Source organism: Oncorhynchus masou, chromosome 15, assembly GCF_036934945.1.
Source record: "Oncorhynchus masou masou isolate Uvic2021 chromosome 15, UVic_Omas_1.1, whole genome shotgun sequence".
Taxonomy (NCBI): domain Eukaryota; kingdom Metazoa; phylum Chordata; class Actinopteri; order Salmoniformes; family Salmonidae; genus Oncorhynchus; species Oncorhynchus masou.
This window is the reverse complement of record NC_088226.1, coordinates 11849195-11872277: the sequence shown is the minus strand read 5'-3', so window position 1 is coordinate 11872277 and position 23083 is coordinate 11849195. Positions and strand designations below refer to the sequence as shown.

Here is a 23083-nt window from a genome sequence, read left to right as displayed (position 1 = left end):
TTAAAAAAAGGGGTGTAACAGCATACAGTTTTGTTGACATTTTGTTTTACTTATGTGATAGGCTCATGTTTTAGCAGTATGGTGTACCCCCACTATTTATTCTGCTGGGACGCTGTACCGGACTGTACCGCCTGACTATGAAACACCATGGCACATTCAAAATTAATAGCTAATTTCATATCACTACCTCTGAAAGACCTCCTAAACTATTGTGTCACAAAAAACAACAACATTTTAAACACAAGGATAATGGACAGACTGCTGTACTGTACTTTATTCCCAGTGTGCCATGCTGTGTTCACGCTCGTGTCACATTCTGTTATAGATGGCCAGACTGGCACATGGATCAACACAGCCTGAGGCCAAGCAGCCTGTTGCAGACAGTCCTCTTCCTGGGCACGGGCGGGCAGGCACGAGGACATCAAAACTATTTATATCCACTTATTAGACCAGCACTGTTTTCCTAATGAAGCTGTGTCAAATGATAAGGCCGAAAGAGGAAAGAGTGGACCCAGATCTACTTTATGCAGTACGAAATGCCCCTTGGAGATTGTACACTTGTTCCAACCTTCAGGGAACCACTCTAGCCCTTGATATTGATGGATGAATGCCAGAGGAGCAGTGATTATTCAAACTACTTTGTAGAATGTTTGTTGCTGTACTTAAAGTTGTTTTTTTGGGGGTAAAAAAAACAACTATTGAGATGACCCAGTTGAGTGAATTATGCCATTCTTTGCAGCAAAGCATGTAATTGTATAAATATATCTTGGTACCAGGCTGAGTATACACTAACTGTACAAAACATTAAGGACACCTGCTCTTTCCATGAGATAAACTGACCAGGTGAATCGAGATGAAAGCTATTATCCCTTATTCATGTCACTTGTTAAATCCAATTCAAATCAGTGTAGATGAAGGGGAAGAGGCAGGTTAAAGAAGGATGTTTAAGCCTTGAGACAATTGAAACATGGATTGTGTATGTGTGCCATTCAGAGGGTGAATGGGCAAGACAAAATATTTAAGTGCTTTTGAACAGATATGGTAGTAGGTGCCACTGGTTTATGTCAAGAACTGAACATGTGTGGATGGGGGGAGGGGGTATAACTCAATATTATGAAGGTTTTCTTAATGTTTTGTAATGTTTAGATTGAGATAATTCAAACAACTCAAACTGAGAGTAGCAAAGTGAAATGCCATCTCCAGTGAACCATCCAGATGCTCTAAACGTGTGCAATGTGAAGTGAAATCCATGGAATTTGTTTAACAAACCACAAAAAATGTTTAAATAACTTTGGCATGGGTCAATAACTATGAATGTTATGAACGTAACCAGACAAAGGCCATTACCTTATCAGGATCAGCTAACAGACATATTCTCATTCAGCCATGGCCAAGACAAAATATTCATAAAATAACAGGAAGCTGACACAATCTGATGTCACTGTGAATCCATCCCCCCAGTCACCTTCTTTGAGTCTCGCTGGCAGTCCAAGCAACACAGCTGGAAAGTATTCACTGTGAACAAAGAGAAATTGTGAAGGGAAACTCAACACTCATCCTAGGTTTACACAAAGGTCAAGTCACTAATTTGAAACATCCCCTATAGGTCCCCTGTAAGTGGCTGATCTGCTGTGCCTGTAAGCATAGATTTACAATGTATAATTGCACAAGCACTTGTTAATGTAGCTAGGTTAGCCTAAACATTTATTTTATTTAGTGAGTTGCTGTAAGAACAAAATAGAAAATAAAGAAGTAGAATGAGAAAAATTGGAAATTATAATATATTTCCCCCCACCATTCAATCATATAATTTACTTCACGTAAATTCAATTCTCTATGTAAAAGAGCACATTTTATAAGTACATTTTGTGATTGAATTTGTTCATTTGATGTGTGTGGTCCCTTTAAGAGGAGTCAAAAGAAAATGCTGCATTTTATAACCAAGTGGGAAGCTGGTATTTACCACGCTGGTAAAAATCCAGTTGAACGAACCTACAACTGGTAATTACTAGTGGTAAACTCGTGTACCATCTCCTAGCTCCGATTTCTCACACATGCTGAACTCTGACGTCAAAGGAAATGGTCTCAATAACAGCATTTTCGGCAGTAAAATGCAACAACAAAACAGTATTTATAGAAAGCAATCTATTCATGTGTTTTTTTAACACTATAATTTGTTTGCGAGCATGATAGCTGTACTTTTTTGTAGGTGGTCTCAACAAGTTCGAAGCACGTGAATGCACCGAACTCGTTTTTACGACTTCACAACTGGTAATTATCACCTTCCCACTTAGTTGTCAACGCAGCAGAAGTCCCAGCATCCCAAGCGATACAGCTTGCAAGCCAAACCAGCTTTTGACAAATATTTCCTATAACAAATCATTTGTGGGTGCAAAACCAATTTCAGATTAATACATAGGAAACGGACGTTATTGATGTTGCATACTGAATAGGTCTGTATGTTCTGGCTAACATAAATGTGCCTCAACGACCCTAAATCGTTGCAACAAAACAAAAATACTAATTTAGCTAGCTAATGTTTTTAGCCTTAGTTCACAGACGAACACGTTAGTTATTAGTTTCTCTGGCTCGGTAGGTATTTTACTAGATCACAAGCTCGGGTACATCAAGCAATGTCAGGGCGAAAGAGGACGCAAATATCCGTACCTGAGTCCGAGGACCAAGTAAAAAGGGGCGTGTCACTGAGACAGGTGAGGTCTACCGTCCATGACCATGAGAGCGGTGATGTTAAACCAGGGACAGTGAAGAGTCAGTACTTCTCCAAGGAGGGGGACCCTCAAAGGCTTGGAGAAGAGTTCTTCAACCAGCCCTGTATAAGTTTGGCTAAAGCATTCCTGGGCAAGGTACGTTCCCTAGAATCAAACATCATTGTAACCCAAACCGCTGTTGGTTAACCCTTGATCAGATATAGATTATAACACAGTAGCTAGGCCTATGACTAGGGCAGCCCTCGTGATGGGAAGGGTGCTCTTTGTGGACTAATGTCTACCCCTGATATAGCTAGAGATTGTTACACCAGATAATGTGATTGAACTTTTTTTGCTCCATGAAGTAATCCAACAATATGTACGCTACCATCTTGTCTATTTCAAGTCTTTTCTCATTGATCGAGACTGGTGGGTGTCCCCCCAAGGTGCTCATGTCATGAAGGACAGACACCTGTCTCGATCAATGAGAGAAGACTTGAAATAGACAAGATGGTAGAGTACATATTGTTGGATTACTTCATGGAACACAAATGGAAAAACAAAAATGATTATCTGGTGTAACAATCTGTAGTCACTTCTAAGGATTATTGTTGCAACTAAGAGTTGGAAAGGTCATCTATTTTAATCCTGAACAGAAACACTGTGCTTGCATTCAAACGACCAGCAAATTTCAAAGCCAGGAAGTGCTTGGTATGCAGAGTTACTATTAATAATCAGAGCCATGACTCCTTTGCACTTTGCTTCTTTTTAAGCCCTCCAGTGGCTGAATCCTGTGCATGTTTGTGTTTAATTAAGTTATGTCTGGACCAGTTTACAGGAAGGCTGTAATAAAAAGTATGAAAGCCATTATCATGTGGCAAGGCTTCCGGGCTGGTTGTTAATTGTCATAGAAGCTTGGTTCCCCTCGGTGTGATCATGCATTCCACCAGCCTTCCAGCACACACTGCCTCAGAACACTGTGTGGTTTGTGAACAGTCCTTTGCTCAATGCTGAAATAATTGCTCTCCTCAATGGTGACTTCTTTCAATGGCACTGAAAGAAACCCTCTGACTTTGAGTAGTTGGTGCTGACTGAGATCCAAACAACTTATGGGAGAGGACTTATCTTGTAGAGAAATATTGTTTTCCTTCTCACATTAACCTAATTTTATACTACTTTGTCCCCCCTAGCAACACCTATACTAAATGGCTTCTCAATGGTGTCTCATGGCCTCTGTTGATTTTGTATTTTATTATGGATCCCCATAAGCTGCTGCCAAAGCAGCAGCTACTCTTCCTGGGGTCCAGCAAAATTAAGGCAGTTTATACAATTTTAAAACATTGCAATACATTCACAGATTTTACAACACGCTGTGCATCCTCAGGCCCCTACTCTACCACTACCACATATCTACAGTACTAAATCCATGTGTACAGTGGGGCAAAAAAAGCATTTAGTCAGCCACCAATTGTGCAAGTTCTCCCACTTAAAAAGATGAGGCCTGTACTTTTCATCATAGGTATACTTCAACTATGACAGACAAAATGAGGAATAAAAATCCAGAAAATCACATTGTAGGATTTTTAATGAATTTATTTGCAAATTATGGTAGAAAATAAGTATTTGGTCAATAACAAAAGTTTCTCAATACTTTGTTATATACCCTTTGTTGGCAATGACAGAGGTCAAATGTTTTCTGTAAGTCTTCACAAGGTTTTCACACACTTGCTGGTATTTTGGCCCATTCCTCCATGCAGATCATCTCTAGAGCAGTGATGTTTGGGGCTGTTGCTGGGCAACACAGACTTTCAACTCCCTCCAAAGATTTTCTATGGGGTTGAGATCTGGAGACTGGCTAGGCCACTCCAGGACCTTGAAATGCTTCTTACGAAGCCACCCCTTCGTTGCCCGGGTGGTGTGTTTGGGATCATTGTCATGCTGAAAGACCCAGCCACGTTTCATCTTCAATGCCCTTGCTGATGGAAGGAGGTTTTCACTCAAAATCTCACGATACATGGCCCCATTCATTCTTTCCTTTACACGGATCAGTCGTCCTGGTCCCTTTGCAGAAAAACAGCCCCAAAGCATGATGTTTCCACCACCATGCTTCACAGTAGGTATGGTCTTCTTTGGATGCAACTCAGCATTCTTTGTCCTCCAAACACGACGAATTGAGTTTTTACCAAAAAGTTATATTTTGGTTTCATCTGACCATATGACATTCTCCCAATCTTTTTCTGGATCATCCAAATGCTCTCTAGCAAACTTCAGACGGGCCTGGACATGACGGGCCTGGCTTAAGCAGGGGGACACGTCTAGCACTGCAGGATTTGAGTCCCTGGCGGCGTAGTGTTACTGATGTAGGCTTTGTTACTTTGGTCCCAGCTCTCTGCAGGTCATTCACTAGGTCCCCCCGTGTGGTTCTGGGATATTTGCTCACCGTTCTTGTGATCATTTTGACCCCACGGGGTGAGATCTTGCGTGGAGCCCCAGATCGAGGGAGATTATCAGTGGTCTTGTATGTCTTTCATTTCCTAATAATTGCTCCCACAGTTGATTTCTTCAAACCAAGCTGCTTACCTATTGCAGATTCAGTCTTACCAGCCTGGCGCAGGTGTACAATTTTGTTTCTGGTGTCCTTTGACAGCTCTTTGGTCTTGGCCATAGTGGAGTTTGGAGTGTGACTGTTTGAGGTTGTGGACAGGTGTCTTTTATACTGATAACAAGTTCAAACAGGTGCCATTAATACAGGTAACGAGTGGAGGACAGAGGAGCCTCTTAAAGGTCTGTGAGAGCCAGAAATCTTGCTTGTTGGTAGGTGACCAAATACTTATTTTCCACCATAATTTGCAAATTAATTAATTAAAAATCCTACAATGTGATTTTCTGGATTTTATTTTCTCATTTTGCCTGTCATAATTGAAGTGTCCCCATGGTGAAAATTACAGGCCTCTCTCATCTTTTTAAGTGGGAGGACTTGCACAATTGGTGGCTGACTAAATACTTTTTTGCCCCACTGTATGTATAGTGTGTATGTTATTTTGTGTGTATGCATGTGTCTGTGCCAATGTTTGTGTTGCTTTTTTAAAATCTGTTTTTAAAATGTAATTGTACTGCTTGCGTACGTTACTTGATGTGGAATAGAGTTTCATGTAGTCATGACTCTATGTAGTACTGTGTGCCTCCAATAGTCTGTTCTGGACTTGGGGACTGTGAAGAGACCTCGTGGCATGTCTTGTGGGTATGCATGGGTGTCCGAGCTGTGTGCCAGTAGTTTAGACAGACAGTTCGGTGCATTCAACATGTCAATACCTCTCATAAATAAAAGTAGTGATGAAGTCAATCTTTCAGCCAGGAGAGATTGACATGCATATTATTCATATTAGCTCTCTGTGTACATCCAAGGGCCAGCTGTGCTGTCCTGTTCTGAGCCTATTGCAATCTTTTGTGAAACCTGACCACTCGACTGAACAGTAGTCAAGGTGCGACAAAACTAGGGCCTGTAGGACCTGCCTTATTGTGTTTAGTGTTAAGAAGGCAGAGCATCGCTTTATTATAGACAGACTTCTCCCCATCTTAGCTACTACTGCATCAATATGTTTTCACTATGGTATTTTACAATCTAGTTTTACTCCAAGCAGTTTAGTCATCTCAACTTGCTCAATTTACACATTATTTATGACAATATTTAGTTGAGGTTTAGGGTTTAGTGGGTGTTTTGTTCCAAATACATTGCTTTTAGTTTTAGAAATATTTAGGGCTAACTTATTCCTTGCCACCCACTCTGAAACTGACTGCAGCTCTTTGTTGAGTGTTGCAGTCATTTCAGTCGCTGTAGTAGCTGACGTGTAAAGTGTTGAGTCATCCGCATACATAGACACTCTGGCTTTATTCAGTCAGTGGCATGTTGTTAGTAAAAATTCCTGATTCTAACTGGATTATATTTGATTGTCTTCCATTAAGACAAGTAACTCTTTATCCACATTATAGCAGGGGGTGTAAAGCCATAACACATACGCTTTTCCAGCAGCAGACTATGATCGATAATATCAAAAGCTGCACTAAAGTCTAACAAGACAGCCCCCACAATCATTTTATCAATTTCTCTCAGCCAATCATCAGTCATTTGTGTAAGTGCTGGGCTTGTTGAGTGTCCATCCCTATAAGCATGCTGAAATTCTGTTTACTGTAAAATACAATTTTTTCACAGAACTTTACTTAGGGTTGGTAACAGGCTGATTGGTCGGCTATTTGAGCCAGTAAAGGGGGCTTTACTATTCTCGGGTAGCAGAATGACTTTAGCTTCCCTCCAGGCCTGAGGGCACACGCTCTCTAGTAGGTTTAAATTGGAGATGTGGCAATATCATCTGCTATTATCATCAGTCATTTTCCATCTAGATTGGCAGACCCTGGTGGCTTGTCATTGTTGATAGACAATCATTTTTTCACTTCTTGAGTTGATGAGTTGAATGACCTAGATAAACATGATGGGAAAATGTGTGTTTCTGTGTTCGTGTAACAACATTGGAGTCCAGCTAGCGGTTGCACAGCCATTGGCACACATACACCATCAGCAGGGCTTATTGTGACCCCACACATGTAGTCTAGTTCTCTTCAGAGACAACAATAGATCAAGTTCCTACTGAAGACATCCCCACTGAGGACACACATGAAGGAAAGTCTTTATTTTGGCCATCCCTTGTTTGTGCTGCAAGGTATTGGTGCGTCGGAGTGCGGATGGCACTGAGCTGAGAGGGAGGGTGGTGGAGACTGAGGCCTACCTGGGAGGAGAGGACAAGGCCTCTCACTCTGCTGGGGGAAAATGCACTGAGAGGAACACAGCAATGTTTATGAAACCTGGCACCATCTATGTGTACCCCATCTATGGCATCTACCTCTGTATGAATGTTTCCAGTCAAGGTAAGACCAGACAACAAAACAGTACAACAGCCAGGCTTACCCTGAAGGCAGTGGAACAAACCACCAGTAATAAACCAAACTGCCATTAAAACCACATGCAGTAAAGTTCAGTGTGTTGGCCTTATCTGTAGGAAAATCACCTCATTAGAGACTAAGTAGTGTTGTATCTCCCAGGCTCCCCCATGTTACTTTCATTAGGCCATAGTTCTCTCTTTTTCAACTGTTTCTCATTATTGAAGACGTTATATCATATGTTGCACCATGTTATTATCCATTCATTCACACTGGAGAAAGGAAGGAGACAGTATGGCTCCGCTCTATCATGCCCTGTGTTTGTGCTCTCTAGGGGAGGGTGCTGCCGTGCTTCTGCGGGCTCTGGAGCCTCTACATGGCCTGCCTCTAATGAGGCAGCTGCGGACAGCCAGGCGGAGAGAGGGGGCCAGGCCCCTGAAGGACAAGGAGCTATGCAATGGTCCCTCAAAGCTGTGCCAGGCCCTGGACATACCACGCTGCTTCGACCGGAGAGACCTAGCCTCAGAGCCAGAGGTGTGGCTGGAGAGGGACCCCCAGATAGGACCGCAAGAGCCAGGCCTCAGGGAGGTGGTCTCAGCAAGCCGGATCGGCATTGACTCTCATGGGGAATGGGCCACCAAACCCCTGCGCTTCTATCTGCGTGGTCACCACTGTGTGAGTGTAGTGGACAAACAGGCAGAGACAGAGAGTTGAAATTGGGAATATTTTTGGAATTGTATCAAACCATGATGAGTACATAATGTTTTTTTCTTAACTATAACCATATTTTTACAGACAATGCTAGAGCAAGTGAAAACATGTCAGCTATGAGCTATTTCAGTAATTTGGTCTAGCTATAGGCAAATCATTGCAAAAGACCCAAAGCCAAAATGTTTGCTCCGAGGGGAATCCAGACTCAATAGATACACACATTGTTGCACAAACACAAATCCCACAGATATGGAATATGCCATATTTGTATGCTACAAATGATTAAACTACATTCCAAACATCTGTAAAATATTTGATCTAGCCTCCCCTCCCTGCTATCAAAGCAACTAGAACTTCCATTCCAGTCATTCTCAATCTTCCACCTGTTTTTTAATAAAAGTCCTTGCTTGAAAAGTTATTTTGTAATCATTGATTTCTCAGATATTTGGAACGTCGTGCTCCTTCTCTCAAAGCAGAAACAGCATGGCTGATGTTTGGCATCTTTCATTCTTTCTCTCCCACTGAGACCCCTGGAGGAGGCAGCCTTGCCTGCAGCCTGGAATGAGCACTGGGGTTGTTTTTCTACATTGTGTTTGTTGGAGATGATTTATCACTTTTGGGAATCCCCCAAATGGAAAGGCTCAAGTGGAGTACAGTGTTTAAACTGACCAATTTAGAGGTGTCAATAAAGCTCTTCACACACTGTTATTCAATCATGTAGTATTGAAAACAAGGCATTGAACGTAAAACATCTAAGAGACAAAGGGACTACTTAAATCATCTAAAAGCTACAAACATTTATTCACATTCCCCCAAGCAGAGCAGACAGTTATGCTTTTTTAAATCAGTATATTTTTCTGGTGCATTGATAGATGAGTACAGTATATTAGTTACCTCAAATTGCAATATTATCCAGTTGGCTGAAAGCAGCAAGCACCATAATAAGGCCTTTGTACAGCAGCAGTCTATCATTCTGTCAGTCTGGTATTTCAGAAAGGGTCCTTCATCTCATGACAGACCTCTCTACTCCAGAGGAGACTGGAAGAGGGAGATGACAGACCTCTCTACTCCAGAGGAGACTGGAATAGAGAGATGAGACCTCTCTACTCCAGAGGAGACTTGAAGAGGGAGATGACAGACCTCTCTACTCCAGAGGAGACTGGAAGAGGGAGATGACAGACCTCTACTCCAGAGGAGACTGGAAGAGGGAGATGACAGACCTCTCTACTCCAGAGGAGACTGGAAGAGGGAGATGACAGACCTCTCTACTCCAGAGGAGACTGGAAGAGGGAGATGACAGACCTCTACTCCAGAGGAGAGTGGAAGAGGGAGATGACAGGACTCCAGAGGAGAGTGGAAGAGGGAGATGACAGACCTCTCTACTCCAGAGGAGACTGGAAGAGGGAGATGACAGACCTCTACTCCAGAGGAGAGTGGAAGAGGGAGATGACAGACCTCTACTCCAGAGGAGAGTGGAAGAGGGAGATGACAGACCTCTCTACTCCAGAGGAGACTGGAAGAGGGAGATGACAGACCTCTACTCCAGAGGAGAGTGGAAGAGGGAGATGACAGACCTCTACTCCAGAGGAGAGTGGAAGAGGGAGATGACAGACCTCTACTCCAGAGGAGAGTGGAAGAGGGAGATGACAGACCTCTACTCCAGAGGAGAGTGACAGACAGACTCTCTACTCCAGAGGAGAGTGGAAGAGGGAGATGACAGACCTCTACTCCAGAGGAGTCCAAGAGGGAGATGACAGACTCCAGTGGAAGAGGGAGATGACAGACCTCTACTCCAGAGGAGACTGGAAGAGGGAGATGGCAGACCTCTACTCCAGAGGAGACTGGAAGAGGGAGATGACAGACCTCTACTCCAGAGGAGAGTGGAAGAGGGAGATGACAGACCTCTACTCCAGAGGAGACTGGAAGAGGGAGATGACAGACCTCTCTACTCCAGAGGAGACTGGAAGAGGGAGATGACAGACCTCTCTACTCCAGAGGAGTGTGGAAGAGGGAGATGACAGACCTCTACTCCAGAGGAGACTGGAAGAGGGAGATGACAGGATCCTCATGGTTGGTGACCACCAGAACACTTCTGAATTTGTCAAAGAGGGTCTTCAGCTGAGAGCGCCTCATGTTTTCATTATACATGATCTCCTCCAGGTGATGGTGCCCTCGGAAGTAGTGCAGCAGCCTGGAAGGAACATCACACAAGAGGCAGAGAAATTAGACTAAAGCAAATTCTCCACCAAATCATTAGCTGAGTAAATCTAGTATGAAGCAGCACTTGTTAGAGCCAGTAATCACATTAGTGCATCCTGCACACAATGCAGTCACGCTATTGATTCACTGCTTAGGGCTTTGGCGTTTTCCTTCAAGCTTTTTCTCACTTTTGCAACTCAACAATTGCTACACAACCGAAAAATAACATTCTCTTTCCCATATATTCTTACATGATGAGATGAGAAAAATATTTTTTCAAAATTTTGTTCAATTTTTTTAAACAAAAATCCTTTAATTCTCCACAAGACCAAGCTGACAGATGTATGTTTGTTCTGAAGATATACGAGTCACAAGAGCCTCCAGCCCAGGTCCTTCAAAACGACCCAGCCCACCTGTCATACTGGCTGTTACACAATAGAGGATGCCATTACTCCACAGCCACTGAAATACAGTAGCCCACCTTGGTGCCAACTAGTAAAGGGCAGGGGACATACTTTACCTGGCAAACATGCGCAGGTCTTCAGGGCTCTGTGCAGCCGGGATGTTGAGGATGACCTGACGCTCGTGCTCTGTCAGGCTGGCCAGTAACGTCTCGGTCATCCTCCTGTTTAGTGGAGAGTCTCCACCAGGAAGCAGTTCTGCACTGGAATTATCCATACTGGGACTGGTCAGGGTCATGTCATCACTGCTGGCTACAGAGAGAGAGAGTGAGGGGTGGAGAGAATGAGTGAGACAGACATTGATTGAGGAGGAGGAATGACAGACAGGGGTTGATGATTAGCTGACAAAAGACACAACTGTAGCAGGTAACCCTATTGAACAGGTTAACCAGGTACGGTAGTATATTAAAACATACTCTATCATACAAATAGAGCGTACTTCATCAACACTTCACCCCCAGAGTGCAAGACAGCTGGTTGAAGGGGAAGTTCACATACTTGGGGATCCGAAGCTGAGTGCGCTGGGCGTGCTGAGGCTGCGGCCCCCCACCCGGGCCACCAGAGGGAGCTCCTCATCCCGCAGCAGACCTGGCTCCTCCTCACTGGGGGGCACCAGCAGACACACGTAGGTATGGAGCTGGATCAGCAGGCGCCGCTGGAGCATCCACACCACCATCTGGATCAGCTGGGCCTGGCCAGAGGAGGAGGGGAAAGGAGAAGGGACAAACTGGATCAGAGACACCACTCAAAAAAAATAACTGAACACGTGGAACTGCAAGAAGTGTCACCCTGTAACTGGGCGCATCTCCTTCAGACAGACAGGTTCCAACCTGGCCCAAAATAGAGCCAAGAAATGTTCTGGTCCTGTTCCCATGAAAAATAAATGTTGAGAAGGATGGAGTTGATGTGATGTCTTTTATTATTTATCATCTTTGCTTAGAGAGCTCGGCCAAACCAGGATGGGTCTGGGAGAGAGCCCAGACGCTCTTTCTGCTTCAGACATCAGCATTTCTGATTATATGCTGAGTAGCTTTCTGGAAGCTATCTTTTAATCAAAACGAGCGTGTGTATTTCCTAATAGACCTACCTCCTGCACAGAAGCATCCAGTGGGTTCCTAAACTCAGACAGTGAGAGGGGAAGGGAGAACTTGGCCAGCATGGAAGGCAGGTCATGACCTGGGAACTGCTGGCCAAACGTCTCAGCCAATGGAGAGTACCTATGCAAGAAGAAGGAGATGGTGATTTCTTACTTCTTCATATTGTACCCGGTACAAATGTTCAAGCAGGAGAGAATCCTTTCAGTCTACAGTACAAAATACAGACTGACACAGTGGTCCAAAGAAAATCTAATTCAGTCAACAAAAATAATGAGTTAACATAATATGACATCACATTTTGTTATAGATTCACCATCCAATCATTAGGTCATAAGCCTATCATAATTCAACATTAGCGCCCTGATGCTCATGATGACAGCTTATTATGTTGGTATAAAATGGATGTACAGATTACAGTGTCTGGTTCATTAGTTTAGCCACCTCTCAATACACACCCTGTTAATGAGGCATGGCAGGAATGAGAGAAGGAGAGAAAGGGAGCACAAGGCTGTTCAAACACTCACTCACACACAGATACTCACAGGCTGATGTTGGCGTGTGGGGACAGCATGTAGACATTGTTCTCACACAGAGGGTACACTATGATGGCTTTTCCCCAGTACACCAGGTGAGCAGCAATCTGGAAGATCTGCACACACAATGAACAGAAGCAAAAATGTAACTGTGATAATGCATTATTGGGCATGGACAGAACCTGTCTATTGAAATTAAATATTACTGAAGAGAAAGAAGATTCCTAATTTACTCCACTAGATGGCAACATGACACCAACGCCATGGTGTGACATTGAGGACAGTTTGTAATGACTTGCTATTCTTTTTATTGGCAATTCTTTATACTGCAACATGTTAGTGTTCAGCAACTTACAATGAAATATAGTCCCTTGTTGAAAAGTGGGCTGATGTCATCTAAACCTGGCTACAAATTTAGGGTATTTACTATTTAGGGTATTTCAATTGCTTTCAAATACATTTGGAAGTAAGTATTTATATTTCATTTTTAAAGACAAGTAGTTGAATATTGGAACGTATTTGGAAATACACTTTGGAAAGTATTTAAAAATACTAAAATACACTGACTCAAATACACTCCTTTAACCCATTTAACCCAGGCATTTGAAAATAATATTTGAAATTAGTATTTGAAAATGCTTTCAAATAATAGTAGTCTATTTATAGGAAATTATTTTAAATACTTTTACATACTTCCAATAAGTATTTTATTCAGCCACATTATTTGAAAATACTCAAACACACAGAAAATAAGTACTAAAATAATAAAATCAAATACCCATGTATTTGAACCCGAGGCTGGTGTCACTGATACAAGGTGCTCATACAAACCTGTAACAGGTTCAGGTCTGCATCCTGTGCCAGCTGCTGCAGGTTCTTGACTGCAGAGCAGGTCTTAATGAGGCGCACCAGAGCAGGAGAGCAGTCCAAAGGCAACTGGGCCAGCAGAGCCTTCTCACTGTCCAGCAACAGCAGAGCATGATACGGCCTGGGGGACAACAACACATACATTTAACACAGAGCCCATGTTAATGACTAATTATCACTAGTTACATTCTATATAGTCCATGAAGTGTATGGAAATACACTTAGTGCCCCTTCATTGGGGGTGGCAGGTAGCCTAGTGGTTAGAGCGTTGGATTTGTAACTGAAAGGTTGCAAGATCGAATCCCAGAGCTGACAAGGTACAAATCTGTCGTTCTGCCCTGAACAGGCAGTTAACCCACTGTTCCTAGGCCATCATTGAAAATAAGAATTTGTTCTTAACTGACTTGCCTAGTTAAATAAAGGTAAATTAAATTGCTAGAAATGTACTCATAACATATAGCATGTTTTACTAAGGGAAAATTGGACTTGGAAAATACTCATAACATATAGCATGTTTAACTAAGGGAAAATTGGACTTGGAAAATACTCATAACATATAGCATGTTTAACTAAGGGAAAATTGGACTTGGAAAATACTCATAACATATAGCTATGTTTTACTAAGGGAAAATTGGACTTGGAATAACATAACATATAGCATAATATATAGCATGTTTTACTAAAATACTCATAACATATAGGGAAAATTGGACTTGGAAAATACTCATAACATATAGCATGTTTAACTAAGGGAAAATTGGACTTGGAAAATACTCATAACATATAGCATGTTTAACTAAGGGAAAATTGGACTTGGAAAATACTCATAACATATAGCATGTTTTACTAAGGGAAAATTGGACTTGGAAAATACTCATAATATATAGCATGTTTTACTAAGGGAAAATTGGACTTGGAAAATACTCATAACATATAGCATTTTTACTAAGGGAAAATTGGACTTGTAGTATTTTGAGACGCTGTAACATTGCTCTGACAAAACATAAGCATGTGAAAGGCAGAAGAAGTAAATAAAGAATGCCATTAGGTGGCGCTGTGGCCTACAGGAAATTATTAGTGGAGCTGCTCACCAGATGCAGTTAATTGTTCCACATAAATAAGCAGGCCACAAGAGCTAACTGTTAACACAAAGACTTCTCTCTCACAGCCTCGGTATATAATTACTGTAAAACGTTCCATAATACAATCAGATCAACCTAATGTCCACATACAATGAAAGCCTACGAAGTTCTGCAGTCAGTTACAACTTGTAACCCACACGTCACAAACAATGTTCAGTAGCTCACAAAATGACAAACTCACACGCATACACACCTTATGGCCTTGAGGCTACGCTCCAGAGCCTCTGGGGGTACGTGGTTTCCCCCTACCCGGTGGATCTTGTGAGGTAAACAGAAGCTCACCTCCAGCCAGTTGTTGATATGGAGCCTCACCACCCCTGTTGTACACAGGCTAGAAACACAACACAGACTCTATTATTACACCGGCACTGTAAGAACAAAGAAACTATCCACAAATACATCATTTTGTAGGGTGTTTTTACAAACCTGTCATATGCCTCCTTCAAGTCCCTGGCAAGCTTGCATTTAGGAAGGATTTGTCTGAACGGTGACTGAGGGCTGCCATCAGCTAAGAACGAAAACACAGAAAATCAAGTCACATACATTGACCTCTCCATGACATTGTAAATCCATGTCACATGAAGACTTTGACAGACACCTCTCATCCCCATCTTCTTTGGAACAATATGGAAAGGAAAATATATGCATTGTTCTGTAAAATGCTATCAGAGTAAAGTAGGTACTTCATGGTATATGGTACTTAATGGAGGGTACTTTTTGGTACTAGACTCAAGCACTGAGTGGTGTGTTTTGGGTATGTAGTAGGTGACTCACTCTCGGTCATGTTGGTGACCTCGTCCTGCACGGCCAGCATCAGCTTGGCCTCTCTGGTGAGGTACTGGCAGCGGCGCTCCTCGTGCTGCAGGGCGATGGCGATGCGCCGGGACAGGTTGTGCATGCAGCTGATGACTGATGGGTCAGCGTTGGCCTGTAAGGGGCGCAGGGACAGAGAGACACTGGTGCAAAGCAACTAGAACACTGGCCACACTTCAACACTTGGTTAAAGGGATACTTTGAGATTGTGGCAATTAAGGCTGTTTATCTAACTCCCCATAGTCAGATGAACTCGCCGATACCATTTTTATGTCTCTGCGTCCAGTATGAAGGAAGGAAAAGGTTGTGTCGTGAGCCAATTCTTACTAGCATTAGGACTGGAAGTGTATAGACTTCCAGTCATTGCGCTAACACTAGGTAGCAACTTCCTTCAAACTGCACGCAGAGACATAAAAATGGTATCCACAAGTTCATCAGACTCTGGGGAGGTAGATAACGGGCCTTAATTGACAAAATATCCCTTTAATTTTTTACTACTAAAATGTACTTTATTATTAGTTTGTAGATGATTATAAATCTGTAATAGTTATAACACCTTGGTTGAAATTGTGAGCATCTACTAAATTTTTACATTGTAATTGTAACAAATAGGGAATCTATGGTCCGTAAGTCAGTACCCCAAGATATCGGTTTGTTTACATCACTAGATCTGAGTATTAGCAGCATTGCTGACTGCAAAACATGTTGACTTTAAAATATTGTAATCTCTAACTTCAAAACAGCAATATTAGCAGCATAATCCATTTAGAGGTTCAATAATAACTATTTTACTTTATTATTGACTGGTAAAATGACCCTCGTTCCAAACTGCTCATTTAGAAAAAATGTGCATACTATACAAAAATAATATCAGATATTTTATCAATATATGCATGTCAAATTGTATTTTTGCAGTTAAATAATTTTGGGTGAATCCGAGATTGAGTGACATTACTGGCACTCAATTACAAAAAAATGAATCAATGAATCAATAATGTATTTAAACAAATTACTCATATTTCAAAATAAAAACCAAACAAGTAAAAAGGACAGGACATAATTTTCTGCATTCTCATGTTAGGTGCAGAACCATAGAAAATGCCAGTGAGTGACAGGCTGGGTGGGTTGCTGGGCAGATATGAGGTTAGAACATGACTGTGCACATTCCGCCCAGTCTCAGCTGTGCAGGGCTAGGCAGCCTGCAGTGAATCAGCAGTCTGCCAGGCTGAGTCATGCCCAGGGGAGGGTAGTGCCATGCCGGGTAGAGTGATTAAACAGAGCCCAATGCTCCCACCCAGCTCTCACCCTTCTTTCCACCACAGATAGACCCCATGCTGGAATGTTATCACCCGAGAGACCCATCCCTTTCTGAGAAAGCACTCTCCTGACCTGGCCTCACCCACCCAAATTACCAGCTGATTTATTTAATTTATTTAGAGAAAATGTATTTATCACCAATGAATGTGGTGTTTGTAAAATAAGCACATAATGTAAAACATTTAGCTAATCCAAACCTGAGTATTAGCACTTATTCATCAAATTAAGAGGAATATTATTGACATGACAATAATTATATTCAAAAGGAAAGAGAAAGCTATTTATGGAAAATAAAAATTACGTTCTTACCCTCAGAGCAAACACAACACTGAACAGGATCATGGTGGGCATCTCCCTCTTAGGTGAGGGGTCTGTCTTGGACACCTGGACAGAAAGAAATAAGATAATAAATATAATAGATGTTCTAAATCACTCTGACTATGATCAATGGCTTTGCACACCACTATTTAAATCATAATAAATTTAAATCATAATAATTGCTATTGTATGTATTGAAATGTATAAAACAACACAGTGAAAACATTCATGTTAGTCCTGTGACAAAGTTAAAGAATAAACAGCTGTAAATGTCTCCTTTTATTCATGCCTTTTAAACTGGTATTTTCAACATCTTATTTACAAAAATACATAAATATATATTTGCACTTTTTAAAGCTTGGTTTATTACAGTAGGTATTCAATTAAGCTTTTAAACAGCATTCTATGAGAGCCATAGCTCATGAATTGTTGGTATAATTTCTGAAAAGGGCCATTTTGTAAGGATACTAACTAAGGATACTAACATACAGCTCAGGCTCGGTTTTTAGGGGATCACACTGATGAGAATTGCCATTTGGATACAATCAACAGCATACAAATCACATGGATTAAATAAGTCTTTATGGAAAGCAAATTATTCACTGCACCAGTTGAGTCATTTGTTATCAGGTTCATCAGGACACTAATTTCAACCCTCCAATAGACTACATGTAGTCCAGTGAACAGAATAGTTCCTATCATCAACCTACTTACGTTAGATACGTTTTAGTTACATTACAAACCATTTCAATATTTGCCTAGAATTTCACTCCAAATGATTTCTCCACCCCTTATATTCAACCATTCTATCTTACTTCTGTGAATTGTCAAATAATTATTGTGAAACACTGAGATGTAAGGCACTTCTTCCACTAGATGGAGCGAGGGACCTGAATTCACAGTCTCAGAGTGAAATTAGATGTCAAAGGAGAATTACTGTTTCAGATTGAGGGGAGAAGAACTGCCCTCTCTCATTGAAGCCACGAAGTTCAAAGCCGACCGCAGTACTGCAGAAATTGTTTGCAGAAAATAGTGATTGGGAAAATGTAGTGATTTGAAAAATGTCAATCTTCATGGTCAATCTTCGTGTAAATAAATGAAAATATTCTAAGACAAGCATGGTACCAATAATTGCTTCTATTACACCAGATGTATGTCCTTGAACTGATTATTTTAAAACCAAAAGGTTGCTGGTTCCAATCCCCGAGCCAACTAGGTAAAAAATCTATCAATGTGCCTTTGAGCAAGGCACTTAACCCTAGCTGCTCCTGTAAATCGCTCTGCAGAAGAGCAGGGGGCAGCACGGAGCAAGCCTGCAAAGTCACTTTCTGGAGTAGCTCAAACTGCGCATGTTATGTATCCATGAGACACCATATTAACCGACTTCCTTGGCTTCAAATGTGCTATTGAGTCTTCACAAAGGGATGGATTGTGTCACGTGACTGATGGCTTTGTCCATCCATTCATATACAGTCATTGTTCAGATCTCATGGTACTGCTGGACTGACTAACAGAGAATCTCTGCGGGTGAATGTGTATTTATGCTCAGGCCATCACAAATTCACAAAAAAAAGTATCTTACCTGAATGGTGTGAGGATGCTGGAGGAGGGTGGGGTGCCCAACGAAACGCACATTGTCTATCTTCAGCTCAAACTTCTTCCCACACATATCAGACTTGGTGGCCAAGATAGTGGCGAGGATAATGTCAGAGAACCTTATTGGAGAAAGAGAGGAGTTAAAAGACCTAAGTAAACCAGCTGAGAGTAGAGCAGGAAGGGAGGAGAGCAACAAGATATCTGAGAAAGTGTCAATTATATCTAATTCGGTTTTATTGTCTTTGTTTTATTATTTAGTCCATCAACCTATAATGGTAGCCATAGTGTTTCTATGGATAGGAGTGTTAGGTTAATCACATGGATCAGCCTGCAACCTGATTGATGGATCACAGTTTGAAAGGAGCTGGTGTAAATAGTACTTGGAGAGGAGAGATGACAGTGAATAAGCCCCCTCTGGCAGAGAATGTGAGGGCTTTGTAAAAGGGAGGTGACAGACTCATGCTGGTTTACATAGCTCATGCTGCAGGCTGGCCCCATCATCCAATACAAATTATATCATCATTATCAGGAGCTATTATTCCACCAGAAAACCCAAAATGGGACAGATTCTAATCCAATCTTAATCATGACTATGTTTTTTGTTCTGAGAAATACGTTATTATGGCCTTGCTTGGTTTAGCCATGTAGAAGAAGTCTATGTATCTATTCAGAATTGATTTCCCAACAATCAAATATCATCAGATGAAGTGGATTCCAACGCTGAATGAACTGAAGGATCTACGTTGCTGGTTTTGGAGCAATCATTTAACAAGGCTTAATTGAAATGCAGGATTTACCAAGATAGACCAGTGAATCATTCCATCTGTAATAATTCAACAGGAATTTCAGAGATTAAGGTTGGCGTAGGTATATATATATATATATGTATACACACAGGATATATATTTATATATATATATATATATGCAAGACAAAACAGGAAGGAAGGAGTGAATAAAGACAAGGGTGTTGTAAACAAAAGAAAGGTGGTTTTAGAATGACTTGGTCTTACCCTGCTACCAACTGTTCATCAGTTAACGGAGTTTGTTCTCTGAAATGGGAGTAGGGCCAGAAAAAAAAGAAAACGCAAACAAAAGGAAAAAAATGCAGCAGACAATTGGACAGAATGCATAACAGAAGGACATCACAAACAAAAGCTAAACAAGATTACCACTTGAGAGTGACTTGAATAAATATTTAAAAAGCAAATTGATCTCATTTTTGTACCAAAGACTTGATTACAGAAAATGTTGTAACGCTTCACGATGCATTGCTCTTGTCCTGGAGTACAAATGCTATAATTAACCCAGTAACAATGTTATGAACATGTTATTACAAAGTAATTTAACATTTGCTTTGTAATTACAGAGTAGTCAACATTAGTTTTTTTTGTTAGTGGACTCAACTCCATTAAAATGCAACAACAAAGAAATAACTAAGTAACAACAAGTTACTAGAGTAATTACCATGTTAATATCATAGATGGGTTGAAATAGGTAAAGAGTCAACCTAACTTGATGTAAATAGGCATGTAGCTTTTATTGGGTAACTATCAATTGTAGCCATGTGTATTTTTGTTAAATTCTTGCTTTTAAATTAAATGAGTCACTGAAATATATATATATATATATATATATTAAATGCTGTGGCCTTGTGGCCACTATTTTACATGCCAGTCATTTCTTATTATCTGAATGTCACTTGAAAATGTAAACGCAAACATTTTAAAAGCCCACATGTTAAACAAAAGGCACTGATGTAACAAGGTTAAAAAGCTCATGTAATCAATCCATTTATTTGACATACATATAGAGTGACTTTCTTAATCACATATTCCAAACAACAGATAAGGGGTGTATTGCCATGAACCCATGCTGTAATATCACAGACAAATATGCAAGAGGGCACAAATACAACCCTAGCCCGTCTTGGGTGTACGCCAGCCAATAGGACCCTAGCCAACACACATGCTGCAATTGTTTTAATCAAATGGTGACTCATTTTGTTCTGATATGAACATATCCAAAACTTGACTGGTTAACAAAACGTATGATGAACATGCTGAAGCCTGTCACACTGGTGCAGTTTCACACAGTCACCTACCCCATTCATAAATGCTAACTACTTTAGCACATATTGATGATAGTATCTTCTGACTAGGGGAGTTTTGTTGAGAGCCCAAACACTTGCTCACTTGCCTTAACACTTGCATTAACAAGCATTGCCTGAGGTACTATATTGGAAACATAAGGAATGTATCTTTCATATCAGTGAGAAATACTTTGTATGTTTTATTAAAGTTACTACACACCTTATAGGGTTAGTGTTCCCACACGGCCATATCTCCATGTTACAGAGCTTGTTGATGGAAGACATTGGCCGCCACCTGTGAAAGTTGGCTATCTATAGCGTGCTCCGAACACCTGTCTGTAAGATAACTGAGGAGGAAGTGTAGTTCATAAACTGGGGGCACACAAAGTGTATGGATCTGTGTAAAACTACTAAAGTAAGTGCATCTTTTTGTATTTGAAAGATTATTTCTCGCTGACATGAAAGATAGGGGGCATATCAGCATACGTTTCGAAAACCGCTTCGAAATCGATGATTATTGACGTTTTTTAAACCTTAAAACACAGCATCGGAATTGTAGTTTACACCGAGTCAAATGCGGGCGAATGCAATGGCTGAAAATCCTACATACGGAGAAGGGTTTTCGAATGCTAACAGTCCCCATTCAAAGGGATGTTGTTTATTTCCCCGTCGTGATATAGGCCTAAACATGGACACATTATGTAGGTGACATAATATGATGACCAATACCTTGAATCTCCATCTGGGTCTTCAAGAACATCTCCTGTAGTGTTCAATGCATATGGACTTCGCTGTTTTGCTATTGGGCAAAAACATCAGATTAGAAGATTTGTTTACCAAATCTTACATATCACACCACATAGCAAGCTAATGTCACATACACATGAAGGACTACTTACTCGTGAGTGATGATGTGCAATCTGAAACCTGTTGAAATGGGTACCTAAAGAGCAATTTGTTCCCTCGGCTACCCGAAGTAACCAAAATTACACTGATAGGGCTTGTCTTTTCACCACATTTGAAGAACCTATTTTCAGACTGTTTGTACATAGATTTTCGCTCGCCTTGTAAATCAAATGAGGATGAATGAATGTACATATTTTAACGTCGAGTTAGCAAATTGTTTGTCAATTAATATTTAACAATACTGTAGCTCGTCACATGGTTATAAGAAACGTAGTTGCCAGACTTTCCAACAATTTTTAAATATAACTTTAGCTAGCTCCGAGCTAACTAGCTTATGCTAGCTAAGAAATGTTTAGGGTTAACGTTAGCTATCGCAGCACCATTAGCTACATTGATTAACTACTTAACAAAACTCGGTAATATACTGGCGACAATATATTTGAATACTTATATAATTCTGTTAGATGTGTTGTTTCTCTACTCCAGCTCAGCGCTGCCTTCCAATGTTGTGTGTTACACTGATATGTGATGTAGACCGTAAAAATAGTTCCGCTATTGGGGTGGGAGATTACAGTGACTATGTGAGATTATCGGTCGATTCTAAAACAAATACCCTGTTGTAAAACTCGCGTTTTACCAGTTAATATCATCACTGTTATTTTTCACATTCAGTAGCAATGCATCTGTACTGTAGCCTCGCGAGCCAGCATGATCACGTGAGGCTAATACAACTGGAATGCATAGAGCAGGGGTTCTTAAACGTTATCACCTAGAGACCCAAATAAAAACATAAAATCAAATTTTATTGGTTTCATACACATATTTAGCAGATGTTATTGCGGGTGCAGCGAAATGCTTGTGTTCCTAGCTCCAACAGTCCATTGGTATCTAACAATTCACAACAATAAAAAAGAATGGAATGGAATGGAATTAAGAAATATATAAATATTAGGATGAGCAATGTCGGAGTGGCATTGACTAAATTACAGTAGAATAGAATACAGTATATACATATGAGATGAGTAAAGCAGTATGTAAACATTATTAAAGTGACTAGTGTTCCATTATTAAAGTAGCCATTGATTCCATGTCTATGTATATAGGATAGAAGCCTCTAAATTGCAGGGTTCAGTAACCGGGTGGTAGCCAGCTAGTGATGGCTATTTGACAGTCTGATGGTCTTGAGATGGAAGCTGTTTTTCAGTCTTTCGGTCCTAGCTTTGGTGCACCTGTTTTGACCTCGCCTACTGGATGATAGCAGGGTGAACAGTCCCTGGGTCAGGTGGTTAATGTCTTTGATGATCTTTTTGACCTTCCTGTGACATCGTGTGCAGTAGGTGTCCTTGATACAGCCCGACTGTTTGCTCTCAATTGTGCATCTGCAAAAGTATC

The 23083-nt window shown here is 41.0% G+C and overlaps 2 protein-coding genes across 11 annotated transcripts; one reads left to right on the top strand and one right to left on the bottom strand.

Annotated features, from left to right (window-relative positions):
• Positions 1–2306: 2306 nt before the first annotated feature.
• Positions 2307–8763, top strand: mpg (N-methylpurine DNA glycosylase). Its single transcript, XM_064988251.1, has 3 exons — positions 2307–2864; positions 7424–7628; positions 7975–8763. Exons 1-3 carry the CDS (start codon positions 2634–2636, stop codon positions 8352–8354), a joined length of 816 nt encoding a protein of 271 aa, XP_064844323.1. The 5' UTR covers positions 2307–2633; the 3' UTR covers positions 8355–8763.
• Positions 8764–9128: 365 nt separating this feature from the next.
• LOC135555636 (GATOR1 complex protein NPRL3-like) lies at positions 9129–22201 on the bottom strand. Of its 10 annotated transcripts, none has more exons than XM_064988245.1 (17): positions 21685–22201; positions 21515–21584; positions 19707–19745; positions 18681–18813; positions 17090–17164; positions 15425–15578; positions 15077–15158; positions 14844–14981; positions 13473–13629; positions 12651–12757; positions 12099–12228; positions 11510–11702; positions 11071–11263; positions 10137–10542; positions 9807–10005; positions 9727–9769; positions 9129–9653 (listed from the first exon to the last, which is right to left on the bottom strand). In XM_064988245.1, exons 1-14 carry the CDS (start codon positions 21881–21883, stop codon positions 10377–10379), a joined length of 1836 nt encoding a protein of 611 aa, XP_064844317.1. In that variant the 5' UTR covers positions 21884–22201; the 3' UTR covers positions 9129–9653; positions 9727–9769; positions 9807–10005; positions 10137–10376. The 10 variants fall into 10 exon arrangements, with proteins under 10 accessions (XP_064844317.1, XP_064844314.1, XP_064844318.1 ...); XM_064988242.1 differs by having other exon boundaries at positions 9727–9888; positions 9926–10005; XM_064988246.1 differs by having other exon boundaries at positions 9727–10005; positions 10137–10292; positions 10375–10542.
• Positions 22202–23083: the final 882 nt, after the last annotated feature.

What these genes read in the sequence shown, in the direction of transcription:
- LOC135555636 (XM_064988240.1), bottom strand. Translation starts at nt 21,883, where the DNA reads ATGTACATTCATTCATCCTCATTTGATTTACAAGGCGAGCGAAAATCT. An exon ending in AGCATCCTCACACCATTCAG is followed by an intron (nt 17,165 to 18,680) that starts GTAAGATACTTT and finishes CTTTCTGTCCAG; the next exon opens with GTGTCCAAGACAGACCCCTC. An exon ending in GGTCACCAACATGACCGAGA is followed by an intron (nt 15,159 to 15,424) that starts GTGAGTCACCTA and finishes TTTCGTTCTTAG; the next exon opens with CTGATGGCAGCCCTCAGTCA.
- mpg (XM_064988251.1), top strand. Translation starts at nt 2,634, where the DNA reads ATGTCAGGGCGAAAGAGGACGCAAATATCCGTACCTGAGTCCGAGGAC. An exon ending in CTAAAGCATTCCTGGGCAAG is followed by an intron (nt 2,865 to 7,423) that starts GTACGTTCCCTA and finishes TTGTGCTGCAAG; the next exon opens with GTATTGGTGCGTCGGAGTGC. An exon ending in TATGAATGTTTCCAGTCAAG is followed by an intron (nt 7,629 to 7,974) that starts GTAAGACCAGAC and finishes TGTGCTCTCTAG; the next exon opens with GGGAGGGTGCTGCCGTGCTT.